Source organism: Pituophis catenifer, unplaced genomic scaffold, assembly GCF_029215685.1.
Source record: "Pituophis catenifer annectens isolate HBS135680 unplaced genomic scaffold, rPitCat1.0.hap2 SCAF_6, whole genome shotgun sequence".
Lineage (NCBI taxonomy): Eukaryota > Metazoa > Chordata > Lepidosauria > Squamata > Colubridae > Pituophis > Pituophis catenifer.
Window position 1 is genome coordinate 50,982,786 of NW_027256886.1, and position 26,146 is coordinate 51,008,931.

Below are 26,146 nucleotides of genomic sequence, written 5' to 3' on the forward strand. Positions count from 1 at the left end.
ATGGTCTTCATGAACCTCATACATTTTGAGTCACTTTGCACTTTCCTGCTTTCCCAAGGTAATTTTTAAAATTTACTTTTAGACAGCAGTAAATGAAATGATAGTGTATGGTATAGTATGTAACACATATCTGTTTATGACAGGATATGGAAAGAAGGACTATATTTACAGAGAATAAATCTGGATATTTAGTTCTTTGAAAATTAGCATCCAATCATGTACTATACTGTAATATAGCAAGAGAAGTGGCATCTTTGCTCTAAATAACTTGATGGTAGTTGAAAAAGTGTATCTATTACATTTGGCAAAATTCATTGCAGTATTCAAAGCTTTCAGGTATGGACTAAATGTCTTGAGGTTGTTATTTCCACATTATAAAAGACTGGAAGATTCCCAAGTATTTAAACTTTAGGCTGTTTTGTTTGAATGCCATTAATTTTCCACTTATGATTTAAACATATTGAATGTAATTCAAGTTTTTTTTAAATAAGCCATGTGCTGCGTGCTTTGTTGTATGCTTGACATATTTCATTGCTTTATATCTGATAAAGATTGTGTGAGAATTTGCATTGAAAAATCTGGCTAAAACTAGTTTTTTGGGGTGAGTCTCTTGTTCGAGTCATTATTATTATTATTATTTATTGAATTTATATACCGCCCTTCTCCCCGAAGGGACTCAGGGCGGTGAACAGCCGAAAATTAAAAACATACAATATAAAAGTTAAGATGACTAAAAATAAATTAAATTAATCGGCCTCCCAAATTAAAACCCCAAGCTATACAATTAAAAAACTAACCCATAAAACCTATTCAGGCGAGGCCGGCTTGCTAAAATAAAAACGTCTTCAGGGCCTTACGGAAAGTGCGGAGATCCGGGATCAGTTGTATTCCGGGAGGTAGCTCGTTCCAGAGGGCGGGTGCTCCCACAGAGAAGGTCCTCCCCCTGGGGGGCCACCAGCCGACATTGCTTGACCGACGGCACCCTGAGGAGGCCCTCTCTGTGAGAGCGTATTGGTCGGTCATTCTTAACAATAGGTCATCCTTAACAGTATATTTTAATATATTTTTAATATATTAAGTCATCCTTAACAATATATTTATCTCTGTAGAAAAAAGGGGAAAGCCAAGGATTTAGCCTGTTGGGTTTTTCAGCTCAATCTTTGGTCATGCTTGGTCTTGAAAAATCTTTCATAGAAGCCAAAAAATCTTTGATGTGACAAACTTAAGGCCTTGAACCAACTAGCGTCCTAATTTACAGAGTCTTTTTCACTCCTAAACATTTATTTAACATTATATCTGTTTCTTGAAGGAGAGTCTTCACCCTAGTGACGTTTGACTTGTTATCATCCGTGGTGTTAGAGGGAACATATGACAATACACAGTATTTATGTCATGTTTGCCAATGGAAAAAGTTGCCAGGTTATTTGAAGGACCACTTCTCTCCAGTTATATCTACCCAGCCCACCAGAGTGGGAAGGCAATGTAACTTGCATGTCCCATCTAGTATAAAGGTACATCTTGTGGGACCAAGGAAATGGGCCTTCTCTGGTAGTTTCCATTCTTTGGACTGTCATTCTGCTGGAGATAAGGTTGGCCCCCATCTTGTTACTTTTCTATCTTGTTACTTTCCTGTGTAAGCCCTGCCCCCTGAGTCACTGTGTGTGAGTTGGATGGTCATATAAATTTGTTTCATAAATAAATGTATTACTGAACTATCCTTCTTTTATAGCTGCCTGTCTCAAAAATCTTCTTACCAGGTGCCTGGTGTGGGTAGTTCATTTTTTATTAGCAGATTGGTTCACTGATTGCTCCATGAAAGTAGCTAAATTTAGTTCAGTAGCAGTCCCAGTTAGGAAGCATTAATTTTGAATGAGGCTTTATGATTTTTTAATGAGTCTCCATTTATTTTATTGCCTGATCGCTGTATGTGATTTTCTGTCTTTCGTCTGTGATTATTAATAATGCATGCATAGAGTTATGTTAGGTATGAGTCAGTTGCTTGCTAATGTTCAACCAAAACACAATATTAAGGTAGTAGACAAATACTATCCTCGGTGTAAAACCTGTGCCACCGACTGTACATGTTCACAATCTTATAGATCTAGGTTGATTTTTTTTTTAAATTTTCACTCAAGACAATAAAATCAGTTTTTCTACTTTCTATTTATCACAGCAGAAAGAGCAGTGATAAAAACCTAGAGAGACCAGAAACTTACTCTCAGTTCAACCAACTGATCCCTAAAGCAAGCACCATTAAACAAACATGCAAGCATTCTGTTAATTCTAAAGTGTAGGATATTTTTTGAAGATTGTCCAGGAATAAATCTCTTTTATTAAAGCAGCAAATTTGCATATTTTTCTTGCTCTCTTCTTATATATTCTGTCTCTCATTCAAAGACAGTTAGGTACTATGCTAATGCAAGAACATCTACTCTTGGATCTAATCATACATATTACAAACATATAATAACTGCTGGGAAATGATTGATTGTAGTTAAATAATGGTGTACTGCAGATAAATCAGATCTTTCAGTTCAATTTCTATTTTTTGTTGCTGATTAATGTACAAGTTATATAACAAGCGGCATTCTTTTTTAGCTGTGTAATCTTTTCTAGAATCAAATCGAAGTCTTTAGCTTTTCTGGAATTTGGAAAATAAGTTTTTAGTGTTGTGAATAATGATAATATCTTTAATGTTACAAAGAGGTTCAAAACCCAGACTGATGTCGTGATTTTTGGCAGACATTTGAAAAGAATAGTATGACATGATTTCCTTGAAGTATGTTGGTAAGTGTTGACAGTTTCAATTGTTATTTAATGTTGCAGTATTTATATCATGGAGTATCCAAGAGCTACAAGTCAGTCAAGAAATAATTGAGAAGATTTCAGCGGCTTCCCAATGTAAGTATTTCATTTGTATACAGTAGTTATTCATATTATCCTTTCCACTAAAAATTCATACATGTTTACTTATTTCCTATTATTCCAAATTATTCTTTCCCCTTTGCAATTGCTTCTTAAATTACTTATTTTGGGTTCCATCAATATACAGTTGATGGGCTGTATAGGCTGCGTAGTACTTTTAGCTTTGGTTCTAAGAAAATCCTGTGAGCTGCTTCTTTAAAGCAACAGGTCCAAGAAAGAAGCAACCACTTTAAAAAGCATCAGACATATTCTGGAACACTTATTTATTTATTTATTTATTTATTTATTTATGATTGATTGATTGATTGATTGATTGATTGATTGATTGATTCAATTTATATGCCGCCCTTCTCCGGAGACTCAGGGTGGCTTACAATTACAAAGCTCATACTCCCTTTTTGGCACTCAAGCTAAGGATGCCTGCCTTAGCCACTGGTTTCTATTCACTGTGCAGTTTCTATTTATATATTAAAAAAAAAATGAGAAAAAACTTTCAGTTTTTTTGTCTGCAATTACCAATTTCTCCAAGGCATATTTGTGCTTTGCGTGTTTTCATGGGCCCCTCCCTCCAAAAAAGACAATCTTATATTCATCTCTTTAAAAAACTTAAGATTTCTATCTTGAAGCATAAGTGTTTGGAGCAGCATGTAATTATTTTGCAAGCAAGTTTGTCCTTGTTCAGGTAAAACAAGGACATTGTTTCAGGAAAATGTTTATATGAAGTTTGCATCAATCAAAGCTCAGATATCTGATCTGTAGATTATAAAAGGATTGTAATATAACGAGATCTTAATGTTCATTACTACAGATCTCTCAGACCTACAGCTAAAACAACCTGTAAACATTTTAAATTCAGAAAGAACATTTACAACAATAATTATATTTGTCTTTTAAAAAGCTGAGGGGTGAGGTGTATGGAGGAGCTCCCTTTGTGTTAAACAATAATATGATTTGATTTGGTTTTGAATAACTGTACTGTATAAATCTATTCATTATGATTTGTAGCTGTAGATAATGGCTTAAAGTAATATTGAAACTCAACTGGTTGTGACTTTACTTAATAAAGCATGATTTAGTGTGATGCATGTTGTGTACATGAGGAAAAACTGGTTAAACGCCTACAGGAATACTACTACTGCCTTGTGTCTAGTTAGAAACAGCTGCTGTTCTCAGAATGGTTCTATATTTCCGCCCAATAACAAACTTTTCTGGTTGAATATCTAGGAGAATAAAATGCAGTAACATTCAACCACAAAAATTTTATGTAAAATCTCCACATACTTTAGGCTAGGCTTTTCAGATGTCTGACTCTGATTCCACAACTTCCATAGGATATATTCTGGGTCTTTTCTTAAAAACCTCCAGTGATGAAGCACCAAAACTTCTGAAGGCAAGCTGTTCCACTGGTTCATTGTTCTCACCATTCGGAAGTTTCGCCTGAATTGCAGGTTACTCCTTAATTGCAGGTTGCATCTCTTCTTGATTAGTTTCCATCCATTGTTTCTTGTCCTACTTTCTGGTGCTTTGAGGACAGGTCTAGTAAGAGTTGCTTAGGACTGCACAAACTTTGGGGCTTGGGGGAGCTTCTTCCAAAGGAGAAGGAAAGCAACAAAGAAATGTCTCCTAGATCACATTAGATGATACTGTCTCAGAGAGGGAGCCTGGAACATGAAATCCTACACCACCTACTTATTACAACAGATGATGTAACAAGAGTCGAAAACACTAAAGATATATTGGCATTTAATAATGCTTAGCAAGTAATCTTATAAACCTACTTACTAGATTAACCCGACAGTTGAGAATATATAAATTAGAACCCTTATAATTATATTTTAGATAGTAAATGCAGTAATAGCTGAATTTCCTTTATAATAAAGGAAATAATAAATATATTATAATAAAATATTTATAATAAAAAAGCTATGAATGGTAACCTTTTTTTCAGTGTGTTCATTTCTCTTTCTCCGCCAACCCCGTTCATGATCCCAAAGAGCAAAACAGTTCAAAATGTTAAAGTTAAAGGTTATGAGAAAATGCCTCTGTCTTTTTTCAGTAATGAATTGCTCTGCTCCAGTCGATATCTTATTTCTGTTAGATGGATCCTATAGCATTGGCAAAGCAAGCTTTGAAAGGTCAAAATATCTGACAATCAAGCTTTGTGATGCATTGGACATCAGCCCAGAAAAGGTAAGTATAGTCATATATTCCACACAACACTAACAGCATTGCAATAAAATCTAACCTAGGGTTCTGTGAGTAATGAATCTGGAATTTAAAGAACAATTCTGTCTCTAAAATGTTTCATTTCTTCTGTCTCTATTGGGAGGGGGTGGTATTTTTATCCTGTTCTCCATTAAGGTAGGTGGGGCATACTTTTTTTTTTTAATGTATTTTAAATTTTTATTACATTTGTTAATGCCACCCAACTATAGAAACTTCTGGATCGCAATAGCAATTATACTTAGACTTATATGCCACTTCACAGTGCTTTATAGCCCTATCTAATGTGAGGTTGTCGGGACTCTCAGAACTTGGTTGTTTTCTTGAAGACATTTCATTACCCAACTATGTACCATCATCGGTGCTAGAAGGAAATGGAGTTTCTTTCTGTTTATATACTAGTGGTTTGCCCTGTTAGTGTTGGTGGAAATATTCTTGGTTTCTTGTTTAGACTGCTAATTACTGTTTGTAGTTCCTTGAGTGAAGTATTGTTTACTGCTTGTTTTTGGTCAAGTTTTATTTTAGTGTCAATCTCTGCTTATCTGAGTATTGATTGCAGGCAAATAGGTATTGTGGTCTTTTAGCTTTTAGCGGTAGCACTTAGACTTCACAGTGTTTTACAGCCCTCTCTAAGCAGTTTACAGTGTCAGCATATTGCCCCCAACAATCTGGCTCTTCATTTTACTGACATCGGAAGGATGGAAGGCTGAGCCTGATGAGATTCGAACTGCCAAATTGTAGCAGCCAGCAGAAGTAGCCTGCAGTACTGCATTCAACCACTGCGCCACCTTGGCTCTTTTTACCTTTTTGCTTGCCTGTTTTGAATGGTAGCTGATTTGTATGTTGATGTTGGTAGCGGATTTGTATGAATGGCAGGCTTCCAGGAATTCTCTAGCATTTGGGGCTTTTACTTCATATAGGATGCTCATAGTTTTCCAGTTGAAACTGTGATTAAATCTCCTCATGTGTTGTATACTTAAGGAGTTTTCTTCATGCCTTCATGCACTCTGCTAGTTTTCTGCCTGTTTCTCCAATATAATGACTGTTACAGTCTATTTATTGTGTGCTGTAGATAATTCCTGTTTTTCTTCTGGGTATTTTGGTTTATTTAAGGTAAAGGAGGGTTTTAGTTGCTTTATGTACTATGGTGATACTATATGGTTGTAATAGTTTATTGGTTGTTCTAAGACTTTTTAAAAAATGTATGGCAGTGTTATCCTTATTGGTTGTGCTGTAGTAGGTAGAGTAGCCAGGCCTCTTTTGATAAAGTTACATGGTTATCCATCCATTTCCATTTTATTGGAAAATGTAGAGATCTTTCCTTCTAACTAGAAGGAAAGGAAAGTATCAGAAGCAAAGGAAATTCTAAAAAGGAGAAGAAATTTAAATTGCTTATTTCTAAGTTTCCATAGTTTAGCATATTGAGACCACCCAGACTTTATCTTACCTTTTCAGGTTCGAGTTGGAGCAATACAATTCAGCAACACTCCTCACTTGGAATTTCCATTGGATGCATATTTCACTAAGCATGAGATAAAAGATCAACTCAAGAAGATTATGTTCAAGTAAGATAGATTTCGTATTCGGACTCTTGCTCTGGATCATTGAATCATATAATTGCATTAAGTGAGCTCAAAGGTCATGTAATATCAACCAAGAATTGTAGCTGAACAGATATCCAGCCTCTGTTTAAAGAAAGTTCTTTCAAAGCAAAATGATATTCTGTTATATCATATGGAATTCTCCCTAAGTTTACTCAAACATTTAAATTTATATCAAATGATTAATAAGTCTGTAATTTCTCTTATCAACTTATATTACCTCTCTTTTAATGCTCAAAATCTTCCCATTAGTTTTTATGGCTGACATTGGTTGTCCTTAGCCCTAGTACAATACTTTCAACACAATACCACATGATCTCCGCCGTGCATCCTACTTCTCACTAGTCATAAATATTTCTATTTTTCTGATGGGCCTGTATTAGTTACTGTCTCCAGATCACCCAATGATCTGTTCATAGGAACATCTTTTTATCTGTTCCTATGATGTCTCATGTTTTTTTTTTTAACTCTGTTATATAAATTAAAAGGAGAGATTTTAATTTGTCATGTTGCCACATTTCAGGCACAGGATAAAGAACAGTAGGAATTGCATTGAAATTATATGTGTACCTATTATATTCAATTCTATCCTATTGTCTCTTTGTCTCAGCCCATGTGTACTATGTGTATCAATATACATGTTGCTCCCAACAATTCAGTAAGGCAATTTTTCCAATGGCATGTTAACAACATGGGTGTGCCTGTTAGCTTATGTATGCTTATATTTAACATGGAAGTATAGCAAAAATATCCTGAGAGCTTTGTAAATTTAAAATCCAAGATTTTTCTAAATCAGAAAGCATTTTAGCTCATTGATCTATAAGCACACCTTTACATATATTATTCTAAAATAATGTCCCAATCTGATGAACTCGAGATATACTGGGTTGAGAACTAGAAATCTCAAACCAGCTCTTGGAGGAATAAGAATAAAAGAACTTTCCCCCATTCAAATAGATTGGGACTAAGCTTCCCAGTTTAGGAAGCTTCCAATTCTTCCCAATAAGAATTCCCAATAAGTTTAGGTTTTGGGAGATGATAGACAAAATGCAGCTGGCCAGAAAAAGTATGACTGCCACCACAACTTTGTTGATGCATTCCTGACATGGAGCTTAGAGTAAAGCAGCGGAGAGAAAGAATAAAGAAAAAGCTTTAAAAAAGAGTTCAAAAACAATTTTGGCAGGAGTTTAGAGTACTAAGAATTACAAGCTGATATAGAGAGAAATGTGTAGATTAAAGCATTAGGCACCATAAAGTCAGAGTGTGAACAAATGCTGAATACACCAGGAAATAAAAGGTGGATGGAACTAGTTTCATTTTTTCAAAATAAATAAACATTGTATAGATTCAGGGTTCATTTCTGAGCTATGAGGAAGAACGTTTTGTTATAAAAGTGATTTATTTATTTTTCCATAGACTCAAATCAAGGCCAAAGTGCTAGAATGTTATTCTAATTTTAATTGCGAACTGCATACTATGATCATAGCCTTATAAGTAATATTGGTGAGCTCTCTTGTTTCTTTATTGATAATCTCATACAATATATATATGAGAAAGGATGCATAGCTAACTAACTAACTAAACTAGCTAATGCCAGGAGGAGCAAAAGAAGGTTGATTAGACTATTGAAATTCATGACTAGTCCATCATATACTATTGCGGAATTAATAACCCATTTGGGCTTACTAATAAAAGAATAATAAAATAATCCCCTTTGGAATTAGCAAATAGTAGGAACCTGAGATGCTTTCTGACTTTCAGATCAGCATCACCATCAAACAACTCACTAGGAAAACTTAAACTTTCAAAAGACATAAGAGAAGTTTGGTCTTTTTTTCTGATATTTGTAAATTAATTTTGTCACTATGATCTAGCACCAGATACAATTTGCTGTGGATATATAGTACTTGCAAAAGATCCAAGTATTTTGTATTATTCATATCCATTTGTGTAAAAATGGATCTGCATGATGGAAATGTGGTCCCGCGAGCACTGAATTGTTTTCTATTTTGGTTCCTCAGGAATCTAGCATTTCCACTCATCCCTCCTATTCTTGCCAGTCTAGATCCCTTTTTGTTAAGTAGAATAATACAAAGCTTTGTGGCTGCCAAAATCTTCTAATCAGCTGGTACAATCCAAATGGGTTTCTGAGAGCTGCACTTAATTTCTGGGACTCCTAGACCTGACTTTCATTCCCTGTTGAAAAGGAAGACTGGGGATGGTTATGAAATCACTCATGCCAGATAGGCATTGGATCTTTAACAATTGCTGGAAAACAGCCACTCTTTCAAACAGAAAGAGCACAATTCATAAAGTTTACATAATTCTGGTACCCTATGCTTTTTAGTTAAATATATAAATATATCATGTTTAAAGGAACAGGGAAAAGTTTTCACCCACAAATCACCATCTGGGTTTTTATTCACCAGGAGTGAACTATCTCCTGTGCAGCTTCATTTTTCTCTCCAGGAAGTAGCTATTTTCCCTGTTATAATAGATATGAACCAACTTTGTATGATTGTAAGGTAGGTGTTTTCCCTTTCAGACGAGTCATTGTTTTGGAAATCAAGGCAGCTGTAATTCCTCCTGCATGTCTCTCCTTGATTCTCATTCCTATTCACTCTACTTTCTCCATTATATCTTGAAAAGTCATTAAAGCTTAATGCTTATTGCAATAGAAAAGAAGAGCAGGATAAATGGCTGTAAGAGACTGGAAGAAATTATTGTTTTCTCCTGGATGGAGACAAGAGAGCATGCCATGATACTGTTGGACTTGGAAATAGTTATTGGTGTGGACTAAAGCAATGACTCACTGCTACTCTAGTTTCCCCCCACCCCCGCTCAAACAGTCATTCCCATTTGAAGGGAACCAGAGGGAGAAGGTTGTCCAGTTGTCTTAACTGTCTCCCCTACATTCATATGATTACATAGTTATTTTTTGCAAGATGTATAATATATATTTTTCCCGCATGATGGGAAAAAGGGAATAAATAACATCATACAACAAATGAAGGAATTACATAATTTGTTTCTACTGTTATTTGATAGAAGAGAAAGGATGTGAAGGAATAAATATAAACAACTTTAAATCATAGCTTATGAAACATAATAATTATAATTATACCAGGTTTCCCCGAAAATAAGACCCTGTCTTATATTTTTTTGAACCCTGAAATAAGCGCTTGGCCTTATTGCCATGAACTCAAAAGCCCAATTGGGCTTATTATCAGGGGATGTCTTATTTTGGGGGAAACAGGGTATTATAGTTTCTGGTAACCAAGGTTCTCAGGGAAGATAATGTCATTTAAAATCATTAAAATGATAGAAAGAGTAAAAAGTATAAATAACACATAGAGGCGTATGTGTTATTTATTCTATAAATATATTGAAAAAAAGGACAAAAGTTGACCACAGATATTTCAGATTTAAAGTAAATTAACTTTAATGGGCAGTTTAAATCTTATTTGAAAAGGAATGTGTAAAAAAAAGCACCAAAGGCCAAAAACAGTTACCAAAGTTTATGGGTTGCCAATTTATAATGAATGTGGAGGTTCTATTTTCTTTTTTAAACAAAGCGAAACAAAACTAAGAATTATGAGAAATACAGATATCAATTCTATAAACAAAATGGATTTTTGTTTTTAGAAATAAATTTAAAATGATCAAAAATAATAAAAGAATCCTATCTGAAATTTATTTACAAATGACATCATCTGACAACTGTTAAAATCTACCATATCAACAAAAGTCCTTTTATCTCTGTTACAGAATTTACATCTATGTTTATGTAGATTCTGATTATTAATTATCATATTGAATTAAGTAATAATTTATATAGATCTCTCTCTCTCTCTCTCTCTCTCTCTCTCTCTCTCTCTCTCTCTCTCTCTCTCTCTCTCTGCATTGTGTTCAAGCTTTTTCAGATTTTAAATAGAACTGCAAGGCTGGAGATTAAAAACTGAAAAAAGGTGTTGCAGATTGTACAATCATATTTTATTCTTCAAAATAATACAAATGAACTTGACTGCTGTGAATAAAATTACAATAAGATATATTTGCTTTATTTATTTGCTAACATATGGCTTTATTTTCTTAATAAAAATTAAGAAATATCAAATATCAAAGCAGCTTCCCAGTATTATCTGAACATGGAAATCCAAAATAATGTATGAGGATGTGATTGTAATAAATTCCTACATTCATTTTGACATATTATCCAATTAAGTGCATTCAATTTATTGATGCACTTTGATTAATATATATTACTAGACTAATTTTTCATCCCTTTATCTTACTTGATAGTAATGTATTTTGACTAAAATAATAAAATATCTTTAAATGAGAGGCATCTATCATCTCTTGTGCAATAAGTTACCATCCATTTTTAATAGTTTTTCCAAAATACAATATTTCCTGAAGATGAACATCCAACTTTATATTTTTGTTTACTAAGCCACAATATGTCTGATAACCTTCAATTTAGGAAAAACAATCAAATTCTCACAATGATTAGAACCAAGAACCTGCCAGGAATACACCGTCCTTAGTAGTAACTCTCAGGTTGAACTCCCAATGTAGTAGCATTTTTAATCTAATAAAGTTTAACAAATAAGCCAAATGATATTGTTTAATATCAGGGAACATAAAGTACCATCTTCATAAGAAAGTTATATTTTTAATAAAGAAATCCTGAGTAGCTGTTTCTTCCATAAAAAATGAACTATTAGCTTTGCCAAGCTGTTTAAAATAATTGAATGTGCATATGTGTATGCCCTAGTTATAAAACATTTCATTTCCTCTTTACTTTTGAAAAAAAAATATATTCTATCATACATATAGATATTAATAAGGATTTATCAGAAATTAAGAAGACCAAACTGGGTGCCTGAAGCTTTCCTAATGCTCGCTTTTCTTGATTTTAGAGGTGGGCGAACAGAAACAGGTCTTGCTCTGGATCACATTCTTCAACAAGGATTCCGTGGAGGCAGGAACTCATCAGTTTCCCAAATCCTTATAATTTTAACTGATGGGAGATCTCAGGACAACTTGTCAACCTTAGCCCAGCAGATAAAAGAAAAGGGGATTGCAGTGTTTGCAATTGGAGTCAACTACCCAAGGTGAGTTGACATGGGATGTTCACTGCTGTTGCCACTTAATAGTTAAAGATTGAAGGACAGTCCTACAGTGGATAGAAGATTTGTCATGCACGTCCTTCAAGAACAGAAAGAGGATCCACTGTGTAGGAGCTTATTGCAGTTGAGAGTTTGGAATACCAACAGTTGTTTTCTAGAACTCAGTCATTAATTACTTCTTTAGCATACCAAAGATTCCTGTGCATTTCTTGGCATCTCCAGATAAATCTTGACGAATTTTAATCTGAAGTGTTGGGAAACTGGCAAAATTCATTCTAAATTTTAGAAGCAATTCTGTAGGAAGTTCTTGACTTTAGGACCATTTGATTAGCGACGGTTTGCAATTACGAGGATACTGAAAAAAGTTACTTGTGATTGGTCCTCACCTTACAACCATTGCAGCATCCCCACAGTCATATTATCCCAATACAGGAACTTAGCAATTGCCATGTATTTACAAGAATTACAGTGTCCTGGAATCATGTGATTGCCATTTGCCACCTTGCAGGCCATCACAAACAAAGCCAAAGGGGGAAGCCAAATCACCAGGTGATACACTTAATGGTCTGGCAAAACAAGGCATCAAATCAAGTGCAAGTCACTTAATGACTACATTGCTTAGTGATGGAAATTCCAATGGTGGTTGTAAGTTGAGGATTACATATAAATTGAATAGCATGGTAAAAAGTGTTTCTGAGACCAAGCAAATCAGGGAGGAAATGCTCCTGGTTCGGACCAGATCACCTGATCTGGTAGCGATGGCAGCGGGTGGTTCAGAGAACCGGTAGCCTCTGACTATCCCAGCTGAGTTGCCTGATCGTCAGAGGCTTTTAAAAGCATTTTTTCCTGCAACCTCTTAAGGTTGTAGAAAAAATGCTTTTAAAAGTAAAAAAAAATAAAAAAATTGGCCACGCCCACCCAGTCACATTATCCCCCACCCATCAAGCCATGCCCACAGAACCGGTAGTAACAAATTTTACATTTCACCACTGAAGCAAATAATGCCCTACATCAAGAGAAAAGCCAGAAAGGTGTTAGGTATGAAATGAAGCTTCCCACTGGAAAAAAGGGTAGCCTAAGGGTTGTAATCAGTTTATATATTTCTCTATTGTAAATAACAAAAATAATGTTGTTTAATGAAGAGTCGTAGGCCATTCATAAAAATAATTAAGCAGGACTAATGATTCAGTTCTGTACAACGAAGCTTTGTATGTGTAAGGATGTACGATGTATTTTTTAAAAAGTTTTTGCTTTTGTGCAGGTGGGAAGAACTGTATGCACTAGCAAGTGAGCCAGTGGAACACTATACACTGTTTGCAGAGGACACTGATGATGCCTTCAATGGGCTCTATACCAGGCTTACACTCTCTGATATCTGCAATGCTGCATTTCCCGGTATTTTAAGTTTAATTTAATCAATAAAGGACAATATTTGTAGCTCAGGGTTGAAAGGACGGTTCCTTGGTGCTCTCTGACCGTGGTTATTTTCTTGCAGATGTTTCACTACCCAAACTATGGAACACAGTCAGTGATAGCTACTAGCACTGATAGTTTGGGTAATGAAATGTCTGCAAGAAAACAAGAGAGCACCGAGAATTGGATCCTGAGTTTAGTTTAAGCACTCAGATTAAGTGTTATTATTTATTTACCTTCTGTTTTTATTGTGCCTTGTTTTTCATTTCTCCATTAAGAGCAGGGGTGAAATCCAGCAGGTTCTGACAGGTTCTGGAGAACCGGTAGCGGAAATTTTGAGTAGTTCGGAGAACCAGCAAATACCACGTCTGGCTGGCCGCAGATTGGGGTGGCAATGGAGATTTTGCAATATTCTTCCCCCAGGAGTGGGAAGGAATGGGGATTTTGCAGTATCCTTCCCCTGGAGTGGGGTGGGAATGGAAATTATGCAGTATCCTCCCCTGTCACGCCCACCAAGCCACGTCCACAGAACTGGTAGTAAAAAAAATTGGATTTCACCACTGATTAAGAGCTATGTTTTCACTGTACCATTTTTTTCATAAAGCTGTTGTTTCTGTATAAATTAATTTAATTTAGTCAATTTAGTATAGCCAGAATCCAGAAGACTCTAGATGGCTATAAAAGTAATTTTATAACTCTTTGGTAGATAGGGGATAAGGGAGCTTTTTATTGTTTTCTATTGCCTCATTACCTGGTGTCATTCGAAGAATGTTAAGAATGTTAAGAGTAGATTCCATATGATGTTATTATGTATTTTGCAAACTTCCCACAGTTTTTTGTTTGATGGAGAAAAATGTTGTGCAGTTTTTCTAGCATCTAAGAAAGATTCAAACAGCAACATAGCACAATAAAGGAGTACTCTGAGTTAAAATTATATTCTGGAGTGCAGGACATGGAATATTGGATCCAAGTTACAGGCAGGCAGATTCCAGTTGAATGTTACGGCGGGGGCGGGGGGATCAACAGTAACAGTAATTCAGAATAGAATAAATTATTCAAAGTGGATTCCAATTGATTGGGTGTTTAAGTTACTGGGTAAATTAAAATAAAACCAAGGCCAATTCTTTAATTTGGATTCCTCTATTAAACAGAAGATTGAGCTCAGAAGCTTAAATGACTCTTTCCATCTCTAAGATTCAGGTATTAAAAATAATTACAAATATTTTAGAAAGTTAATTTTTAAAGGGTATACATTGCTATACCATAAATAGCAGCATGGATAGATACCGGTTGCAGTTTCTTCCTGTGTAGCCAACAGGTGGGTCTCTGCAAATAGAAATATTTTCAGAATGATTTTTCCTGCACATCTAAATAAGTATGCTGGAGATAATGAGAGAGAGAGAGAAAGAGAGAGAGAGTAAGCTATCCTTTTCTTTTCCTTTACTTAAACTTGTATTAATATTTAATCAAAATGTTATTTTATCAGAGAAATAACTTGCGAAGGGACAATGTGTTCAATCATCAAACACTAAAAATTGCTTTAGATCAGCCCAGCCTACCTGACATCTAATCCAATCTTACCTGTTTTGACTGGCAGTTGCCCCCCCAGAAATTCAGGCAACCATGTTTCCCAAGATGTTACCTGATGTTTTTCATTACAGAATAAAGCTATTAAACCTGATTTATCCATGCAAAGTCAAAGTGCTACAGTTTTCTTACACCATCATTTTGGTATACTTAAGTTTCTTGTAATTTAAGAGAAGTTTGGTATACTTCTCTTAAGTTTCTTGTCGCACACAATTAATACTGATTCTGAATTCTTGTCTCTTGCATAAGGTTGCAGGGCTGAATCTCATCCCTGTGAACGCAAAACACTTGAACGAGTAAAAGAACTGGTTGGAAACTATTTCTGTTGGAAAGGCTCCCAAAGCAGTAATATTGTACGCACGTCACTCTGTCCTTTCTACAAGTAAGTCACCTTAATCTTCCTTCTCCTCCCCTTCCCCGTCCTCTCCTCCTCCTTCTCCTCCTTCTCTGACCTGAGGCCTTTCACAAGGCTTTGAAGAAAGAAAGCTGGCAAGTACAATGTGTGTGTGTATGTGTGTAAGTGTGTGGTGGACATAAACTGCAGATTAAAATGAGTTTAGAAGGTTGAAGATTTAAACTTCTGCACTTCTTAAAATGCTACTTTGTTCTACTTTTCCAATTTTTTTCCAGAAACTATACAGATGTAAAAGTTGAGGAATATTATTGTTTTAAAAAAATCTAACTGATAAGAATTATATTGTTAATAATTTAATTAATTAAATTCAATATCATTGCTTCACTATTTTCAAATACAAACTCATCGAAGTTTCATTTTCTTTAATATTGGTTTCTTTAATTAAGATGGAGAAACATTTTCATCAAATATCCATCTACGTGCTATCGAACCATATGCTCAGGTAAGGTCCAGATCGCTAAAATCTAAAATATAGGTGCTTCAAAATAAAAGTGATAAAGTGAAAAAAGTAGCATATCTATTAATAGACATTAAGTTAGGGATAGGGTTAGGGTTAGGGTTAGGGTTAGGGTATTATCCAAGGTATTTTTCCATTAGCAACATTTGAATGTTTCCCTCAAAGAAGAGAGATTATTTTCACAAATTTCTTCCTCCCTCCAGTTTGGCATTGTTATAGAGCAGTGTTTTTCAACCTGGTAACTTGAAGATATATGAACTTCAACTCCCAGAACTCTCCCATCGGTAATGGGAATTCTGATATTGAAGTCCACAAATGTTCAAGTTGCCACAATTGAGAAACACTGTTCTAGAGAATCCCCAAACTACAAAGGCACAACAATAACTATTCAAGGACACTAGGAAGAGCAATCATCTGTAAAAATAGACTCTTCTTCCATTCTGCCAATAGTGTTCCTCCACTAGATTCAAAATGTCCTATGGACAGAAGGAATCGATTTATCAAGTATATTCCATATGTCCACCATGCAGACCAATTTAAATATTTATAACTTGATTTCTTCGTGTTTATTTTTCATTTTTACTTTTTTTTTAGTCAAATCCTTTGATCATAGAAAAATATGAATCAGTTTCAGTTCAATTGTGTTAGGTCCTTAATTGATCTATAAATTATGTTCTTTCAACTCAAGATTGATCATACATATTTTACTGTTATAATGAAAAGAATTACATGTTCACCTCATACAATAAAATATTAATACTGAAGAAATTAATAAATTCAAAACTTTATCTTGAAAATTCATCCACCCTCAATCATTACCTTTTTATTAACCAAACTAAATTATGTTTAGAATAAAAATAATTGCATGAATCGAGACAAGTATCCATTTATCTCTTTATAATCTCTTTATAATACCTTGATTATGGGGAAACGATCACAGTGTACAAAGTTCCATAATTCTAAGAGCTTCTATTATTGAATTTTTTTTTTTACTATCTTAATTATAAGAGATGCCTGGGTATACACAAAATGGGGGTGATGGAGTAATAGATTTTAATTAGATATACTATGAAATGTGTTGCTTTTTTAGAGGTCAATATTGACCTCTATTGAAAGAGAAAAAAATGTAATAAGCTTTCATTTATCTCTGTTTCCTGAATTTAGATCCTTGTGATTCCTACCCTTGCCAGAACGGAGGCACTTGCATTCAACAGGGATTAGAAGGCTACCACTGTGTCTGTCCAGTGGAATTTGGAGGAGATTCCAACTGTGGTATGTTGTTTTATTATAGGGACTGGAATCTTATTTTTAATGTGTTGGTAACATGATCCAGTTTTCTACAAAAAGGTCTGATTATCATTATTTGTCCTTTAATAAGGAAGAGCAGAATGGGATAACAATTAGACAGTTTGATTTAAATCACCATCATCATTAAGAAGTAGCATACCCATATCTGAATGTTCCTCAAAATAAAATATCATATATTTCATATATTGTATCCTATAATTCCACCATCCTTCAGATCAGGATACCAGAATATGTTGACTTAATTTCCCACCAAACAAGCAAAAACTACTATTCCTCTTTTAATATTTATATAGGCTAGAACCATTTATCCAGATCCTCTGTAGTTAGTAAGAATTATGTTTTCTCTAGGTGACATTTTTAATTATAAAAGAGGAATTATGAGAGTGGCAATTATTAATATGAAATATCCAAATTCCATTTTTCAAATCTCTCTGGTGTAGGAAGTTTATACAGAAACTGAAGGGGTTCTTTTAGACAGTTTCTAATTATATCTCTGCTTACCTATTCTAATGCTTTTATTTATGCTGAATTTTGGAAGATATTTCTATCATCTGTAGTTCATGACCTGGTAACTTAAACAACTGAACAAGAAATCCCATCTCTCTCATACACCCCACATCATTTATTACATTTTGCCAATGTACTAAGTCTTAGTTCATTGTAGCACCGTCTTAGGTTACATTTTATGATTAAATATTTGAATCAATCAGTAAAAATAGAACTGTAAGGGACCTTGGAGGTCTTCTGGTCCAACTCTCTGCTCAAGCAGGAGACCCCGTACCATTTCTGTAACTAAAAGATGACAGAAATCAACCTTAGCGATAGCTATACATTGTACAATATTCTATTTTAGAAGATTCTTGTTCTGCATTCTTTTTGGGTTTCTAATAGTTTTTGCTTATTTCGTTAAACAGCACCAAATATAAATCTGGAATGCAGTGTGGACCTTCTTTTTTTGGTGGATAGTTCATCTAGCACTACTCTTGAAGGCTTCTTGCATTATAAAGCTTTCTTGAAAAGGTTTTTCCATGTAATGTGGGATTCAGAAACTCTGGGAAATGTGGCCTTGGCCCATTATAGCAATGATGTCAAGATGATTGTCCAAATTGGGGATTACAGAGATATGTTCAGTCTGGTGAAGATCATTGATTCCATGGAGTTCAATGGAGGGAACACTTTGACCGGCAAAGCTTTACAATTTATTACACAACATGGCTTTAAGCGTGCACCAGTCTTTGCTGATGTTCCTGAAGATCTTCCCCATGTTGTCGTATTGCTCACAGATTCAAAAGCTGACGATTCAGTGGTAGAAGCAGCTAAGTTCAGTAGGAAACAAGGTATTTCTATCATTGCAATTGGCAGTGAATTTTTAAAAAGAGAACTGGATGAGATTACAGGGAATCCAAAGCTGACAATTATCTACTCCACCACTCAAGATCTAGTCAATAAAATTACTGAATTACAGAGAAAAATCTGCAGCATCGATAGCCAAGGTAAGAATTCAAGATAAGGATACCATATCAATTGTTATTTCAATATCTATTATTGGTTCAGTGTTTCCTGCTGGATGTTGTACATATTTCAGGTTATTAGAGATAATACAGGACTAAAGCTACTGCAGACAGCACATCAATGTACCTTGTACATTGTATTAATCAATAAATGAAAAAAAGGTTGCCATTTCCTAAACCATGTGAAAGCTGTATGTGGTGCTGTTGTTAATTTCAATCTCTGTTGTTAGTGAGAGGTCATACTGAGGTCACCAATTTAGATTTGTCTCTCTAGTGTCTGAGGTTATTGATTAGTGATGTATTTAAATCATGTTTAACTATTTTAAAATTGAAATTTAATTAAAAGTGAAATAAAATATTAGTTATTTCTCTTTATTACTGTATATTTATCTCCCCGTTTTTCCAAAGAATTCAGAGAGATATACACTGTCTTCCTTTTCCCCTTTTATTCCAGTAGCACCCTAATATAAGCTACATATTTTGATGATAGGAGAGAGTTTTTGAATAAGCTTCATATTTCACTGAGATTTCTGTCAGCGTTCCAGAAAACCCCCAACTCCAATTAAAAACTCCAAAGCAAGCATTTTCTCAAAGTTCCATTTATTAGAGTAGGTATACTGGTACATCTTGGGATAACCCGAATCTGAGAGTTCCGAGTTTTCCCTCAGTAAATCAAAAAACCCCAAACCATCCCCTCATTCATCAGTCGATCACATGCTCCAATCACCATCTGTCCCATCTTGAGACAGCACTCCAACCACTCCTTCTCCAGATGCAGGATCGTCCTGACCTTGACCAAAAGGAAGAATGCTATTTTGTCTAAATACAATCCCTCTACTAAATCCCCCCTCCTCTTTTCCCACACATGAGAAGGTGGCAGTGTGGAAGCTTCCGGCCTAATATGGCTTCCAAAGCTGACAGTTTCAGTTCTTCCTAATGTAACACTTGAGATATTACAAGATACAGATTTCATTTTGTTTTATTGCCAACTCACTCCCCAGTGTTATCACTAAATCTCCAGATTTATAAATTCTAGTCCGAAATATTGATGAAATCAAAGTTTGTATGAGCAAAACCTTATTTGTATAGAAAGTCTTGTCATTTATGTGCATGTTTGCAGCTGTGGAAGGAAGTGAAATCACCTTTTCCATGGATTGCTAATGGAAACAGTCTTTTAATGAGAAACCTGTAGAAGAAGACTTGTCCTGCCAATATAACCTTACTTAAAAGTGATTCCCTTTACTGTATCATATAAGACTTGTAGGCGTCCACATGAATGAGCCACATTTTTCAAAGGCTGATGTCTTCTTCCTCCTCAGGCTGCCTATCTCAGCCCCTGGATTTGGTCTTTGCTCTGGATTCCTCAGCTTCAACTGGAAGGTTTAACTTTGCCCAGATGAAAAACTTTGTCAGCAGTCTCTCTTCCCAGTTTGGCATCAATAGGGATGTAACACAAGTCAGCCTTGTTGTCTTTGGTAAAAGACCTCAAACAGTATTTGGACTGGATACACATGTTACTAGTTCAGCTATTCAGGAAGCCATCAAACAAGCTCCCTTTATGGGTGGCTCTGCTTCAGTTGGAAGTGCCTTGCTTCATATTCATGATGATATCACAGTTGTTCAAAAAGGAGCAAGGCCTGGTGTGAAAAAAGTTGTGGTAGTCATCACAAGTGGAGCTGGAGTGGAAGATGCTGTAGTCCCTGCCCAACAGCTACGCGGTAATGATGTATCACTTCTTATCATTGTGACAGAACGTGTACAAATGGACTTGTTGTTGAGGATTGCAGGGTCTTCTAACAGTTTGGTGAGAATGTCTTCTTATGAAGATCTCAGACATAACGAAGACTTTATAATGCAAAAATTGTGTGATGGTAAGATATATTTTGATTTTCTATTTTATAGCCAACAATTGCAGCAACATTTTTTCTTAACTTATCTTCTTTTTCAGTCAGCTGCAAACTTCCAGCAGAGGCAATAGAATAGAAAAGTATAGTGAGAAAGAGATATAATCTACATCAAATTCAGTGTTAAGGCCATTTCTCCTGAAAACACTGACTTTATTTTTACTTCACTAGGCTTTATGAGATGACCTAGATTTAACTTTCTTAATCTCCAACAAGAATTATTTTAAAATAGCTACTGATTTTTTAAAAATATACTTGAAATAAAAAGAGTGATAAATACTTTGTACTTTATTGAAATAAATTAAGATTGTGCTAAAATCTAAAACAATGAACGGCTGTGGAAATATATAAAATACTTTGTTCTTCTGTTAAAGAGAAGTTTGTTTTGTTTTTGAAACAATGTCTTTGATAGGATTGAATTTGTAGATGGTGAGACAGGTAGTCCTTGCTTAATAATGGTATTTGGGATCAGAATCCAATCATTAAATGATGATGTTATAAAGAATAACATTATGCGACTGCACTACTTAGCAATGGCAGTTCTGGCAATATTTGGTTACCATCATTAAGTGAATTGCCACAGTACTTAAGTGAGGATCTCATACAATTTATGACTTCTTGCCAGCTTTCTCATTGATTTTGGTTGTGGGAAGCTGGTAGGAAAGATTGCAAATTGCTAACATGGAGCCATGGAATGCTGCAATGGTTGGATATCCAGGCCACTGTGTAACACCTGGATTGTGATCATGTGACTATGAGAGCACTGCAATAGGCAGAACTTCTAGGACTAGTCATAAGTACCACTCATTTAGCACTGTTACAAGTTTGAACAGTTGCTAAATGAATGGTCATTAAACAAGGACCATCTGTAATAGATTATCAGATCCTATATGGGAAAAAAGGGAATATAATGAGTCATGAAGAGACAGATATTAAACAATAATTCTAAATTTAGAAATATGCCATAAATAAGGGATAATACTAAACTGTATTCATCTATAAAGCATTGCTTTGGTCTCTCACTTTGGATTGAGTTAAGCCAATATAGTCGTACCTCAGTACTTATTGTTAATTTATTCCGGAAGTTTCGATAACTACCAAAAACAATGAGTACCAAACACATTTTTCCCATAAGGAATAATGTAGTGAATCACAAAGTAGCCGACACCAACAAGCTCTTAGCTTGTTCACTGAGTACCAAACAACAATGACAAAATTTTAGGACAAAATTTTCACGTCAAAATGCATTGAGTAGCAAATTTGATGCATTTCAAAGCATTTAAGTACCAAGGTATTACTGTAAATAGAATAGTCTTTAAGGTAAACCTCTTGATTTGTGGTAGAATCTATGCCTTTCTTCTTTTAAGGCCCTTTTATTTCCCATAGCCTCCAAATGTATCTGCCTTTCTTAAATTCTGTAAATTGCAGAACCTGCCTGGTTACTTTGCCAGCTGTTATTCCAGTATCCAATTTCACATTGGGGAGCTCTTTCCAACACAAAAAGATGTGTTCACTGACTTCCATTTACCACACGTGCAACAAAAGCCAGGTATGCAGTTTTGAGAGATTAAACTTAGTTGTGCCCAAATAGCCAGCACTGTTTTCTGTTTTCTCTGTTACAGAAGCCAAAATGCCAGTAAATATCTGCAAACCTAACCCCTGCATGAATTATGGAATTTGTATTCCTAAAAATGGCAACTACTGGTGTCAATGCCAAGGCTGGGAAGGACCTCATTGTGAAAACAGTATGTATTGCTTGGATCAGCAGGCATTTTTCTTAGATACTCTATGCCATCTTAATTATTTATTTGACCTCATTCTCAGCCCAATAACACATAAAAATGAAGGAAAGCCTCTAGGAAAATAGGAAATGAGTTTTTATTTCTAAACATTTCTAATGTTTTTCACTTAACATTCACTTTATTGATTAGCCTTTGGGCCATATCAAAATGCAGAATTGTGGACATAAATTATTACTAAAATCTAATAAAAATAATTTAAAATGGAATTGGATAAAATACAATTTAAAATGAAATTGGACTAAAATGCAATTTAAAATGAAATTGGACTAAAATAGTTTAAAATGAAATTTGTCTAAAATACAATAATTTAATATATAAATAAATAAAAGATGATAAAATTATGTTTCAGTATCACCCTTACAAACTATCCCATTCAGTCCTACATATGCTGATCTCATTTCACAGCTTAAGTACTGTGCTGTGTTAAATGTTATTTTCAGATTCTGGCCGCACAGAAGGTATGTTGTTTTGATATGGATATCCCAGTGTTTTTCATTTCTAAAAGGGATGTGTGGGTTTGAGGCTAAAATGTAACACTGTATTTAATGTTGCGTAATAAAATGGTATAATTAATATATTCATAACCATGTCCCTTAAAGCATACATGGCTTGATTTTAATTGTATTTGTTTTGCTTAGATCTTGCTGGCCTTATTCCAAAAGAGTAGGTGTGCTAACTTAATAACGATATAAAACACCAACAATTGGCTGATTGTCATTTAGTTTTGCTGAACAGCAGAATTTCTCAAATGCATCTGGCAAACAGTTTGTTCTGTCTGTGAAGAATGCACCAACCATGTGCTCTGAAGAGCCTGGGAAACTCAAGGGCATCTCTTAGGTGACTGATGGTTGAAAGCTGATGATTTTGAATATTTGTTTCATATTGGCTCTGCAACAGGGGTGGGTTCTAAATTGTTTTACTACCGGTTCTGTGGGCGTGGCTTATTTTGTGAGTGTGGCTTGGAGGTCATGTGACTAGGTGGGTGTGGCTAGCTGGTCAGTCATTTCTGGAAGGTCCTCGCACTTACGACCAAGTCCTCGCACTTACGACCCGACGCATTTGTTTGCTTTTAACACTGATCAGCTGTAGGACGGCCCTTTGAAGCCCGGCGGCAAGAGTTTAAACAGTTTTTTCCCTCTAGTCATCAGCTGGGACTCAGGAGGCAGCAATAGATTGGGGGTGGGACCAAATAAAAGGTAAGAATAATGTGGGGGGGGGGTGGGAGGGCAGGCGGGGGGGAGAACCGGTTCGGTGACGTCATATCGGCTGAACCGGACCGAACCAGGAGGAACCCACCACTGCTCTGCAATATTATTCTAGTAAAGGTGATTCTTAATATTTTAAAGATTTGATCGCAAAAGAGCTCAGTATGGAAAACGTAGCTCATGTTTACCTGAAGTCATGTGGAACCCTTAGTGCTTTTTGAGCTTAGTTGTTTTCCTCTAGATTTATTACCAACAAGGTAACATCATCAGTGCACTCAGAGAACACCAAGGGCCACTAGCTACACATATTCTCTTCTGTTGGAATTCATGTCTCTCTAAAGTTCTTTTAAGGCTTCTAATAGATCTTGTAATGTAACCTATATTTTGTTAATAAATTAATTAGGTTGTGAATGCATAAAAGAATAGGCACTCAGTACTTGGCTGTGAAAACTAATAATAAGGTTTACTTTTCCTTTTTTAAAATACAGGAATTCGAAGCAGTGACACTTCACAATCATGGAAACATTCTGCAATGATCCATACTCATCTAAATTGAGATGTTTGGGGCTGCTATACAGAATTCACCAGTATTAAAAAAAGAAAAAGAAAAAAAAACACATGGAGTAGATGCACTAAAATGGACAAAAGAACTTTTGCCTTTAGTTACTGAAATCATACTTTTCAGGGAAGCGGAATATACATTTGCAAGCAGTATGCTGTTTCTAAGAACAAAAGTTTTGCACAAAAGTATCTTATTGTAATCAAAAATAAGGTGACTAATAATATAGCATATTTTTATATTGCATATTTATGTTCGATATACTATTTTTTTCAACGTTACCTCTATATAATGATTGCCATAAATCCAAGTAGTACAAATTGACAAGCTCTGACATGGCTTACAAAAGCTATATTTATATTGCTATATATGACTATAACAAGTGAGAAGCTTTCATACACAATACTTACCCAGATTTGATCCCTGAAAACTGATTTTGTGAAACCTGACTTTATTTCCAAATATACAGGATGAATACAATTAAGGCACGTCTTAGCCCTTTAATGACCTCCAGATCTACTGGTTTATATAAGATTTTAGAGATTGGCAAACCCACCATCATTCACCAAAGATAATGGCTTGTATCCATGGTTTTACATGGCTGGTCTATTCTTTCCTCCCAATTCCAACTGCAATTCCTTTAGTTTTTGTCCTTTAATTGGGAAGTTCTATCCCTTTGACCAAAGCAGGAATAAAATAGATTCCCATTTCCAACCATTTTTTAGCATTTTGGGGGTGTGCCAAGTTTACCATTAACTGCAAAAGGAAGTATCTGTGGTTACTGCTATTTTTTCCTAATGGTTTCATTAATTAAGTCCTATGATTTTATAAAAAGTATCATCTGCCATCTAATCAATCAGAGAAGAAGGATTGTAGTGTCCCAAAAGTCCTCTGATAAACATGAGTTTGACTTGTGTTATAATGGAAGAGATTGTTCATTGCTGGCATGCTGAAATTGTAGCTAAGAGAACAAATATTAACAGTGCAACTTTGCTGTAGTACAAATGGAAACATACATGAGAAGCAAACTAACTGCCAAATGTGTGAATTTATTGATTATGCCTCAATTCAGTGAAACAAACTATTCATCTAGATGAGTACATAATCTTTTCTTACTTTTGCTTACCATCTTTTATCTCCAAGGTAACAAAGAAATTGCATTTATTTTATAGCGCATTGTATAATGGTATTTTGGTGGAGGAAAAGGAAGCAGAATGTATAGTTAATGATACTTGTAATAGGTATTATATGTTTCAGTTCTCCATATGCAAACCAAAGTGCCTTTATACAGCTGTGAATTCTAACTGTTTAGCTATCTTGAAATTTGTTTTATAATATAAACTAGGTATACCATGTCTTGGTTGGACAACCACTAATGACAGCAAAAAGATAAATACAGAAGACTATTTCTATGCTGCTACCTAGAGATAATCTTATTTTTTTCCAGCTCAAATATGATGTCCCTGGATTCTATAAATGCTTCCGCAATTGAAGATACCGAAACAGCTTTAACTGTCCAGAATTATAGTTAAAGACCAAAAGCCAGAATTTATAGAAGTTATGATGAGAACTCAGATATGATTATCTAATCTAGCTTTCTTTGTTATATAGCAATCCAAAACTGATTTGAAGTAACTCTCAAACATAAAATATGGATATAGCACCATTTCACTATTGTTTTCTAGCAATTGATATATAAAATACACTGACTGCGAAGCCAGAGATGGTAGAGTACAGTGAAATAGTAGTAACATTGATAGACACATTCTCTATAAATTTGTCTGTTCCCATTTTAAAAATCATCTAACTTGCTGGCTTCCACCCACATCCAAAATTATAGTAAATTTATCCATTTTTATTTATGATGGCTAGCAAATAAAGATAAGATTAAAAAAAGGGGGGGGAAGTCAAATAAATAAATAAGCCTTTATAAGAATCCTCTGAAATCTTACTGTGAGTTCCCTGCCAAAGTTGTGAGATGCTAGATTACAAAGCTCTCTAACATTGTAGGTTATATAAAAACCTAATTTGTGAGTAGGCATTCAACATGGTAACTGGCTGATTCTCCAGGTATTGCTGGTAGAAGAGAAAAAAAATACGATCC

The 26,146-nt window shown here is 35.0% G+C and overlaps 1 protein-coding gene across 1 annotated transcript; it reads left to right on the forward strand.

The window, feature by feature from the left end:
• On the forward strand, positions 1-24,165 carry VWA2 (von Willebrand factor A domain containing 2). The gene is made up of 13 exons (XM_070945688.1): positions 1-58; positions 2,827-2,901; positions 4,982-5,115; positions 6,604-6,713; positions 11,672-11,866; positions 13,143-13,276; positions 15,131-15,263; positions 15,683-15,738; positions 16,918-17,025; positions 17,976-18,554; positions 19,892-20,443; positions 22,099-22,221; positions 23,972-24,165. The coding sequence occupies exons 1-13, from the start codon at positions 1-3 to the stop codon at positions 24,037-24,039; spliced, it is 2,325 nt and encodes a 774-aa protein (XP_070801789.1). The 3' UTR covers positions 24,040-24,165.
• Positions 24,166-26,146: the final 1,981 nt, after the last annotated feature.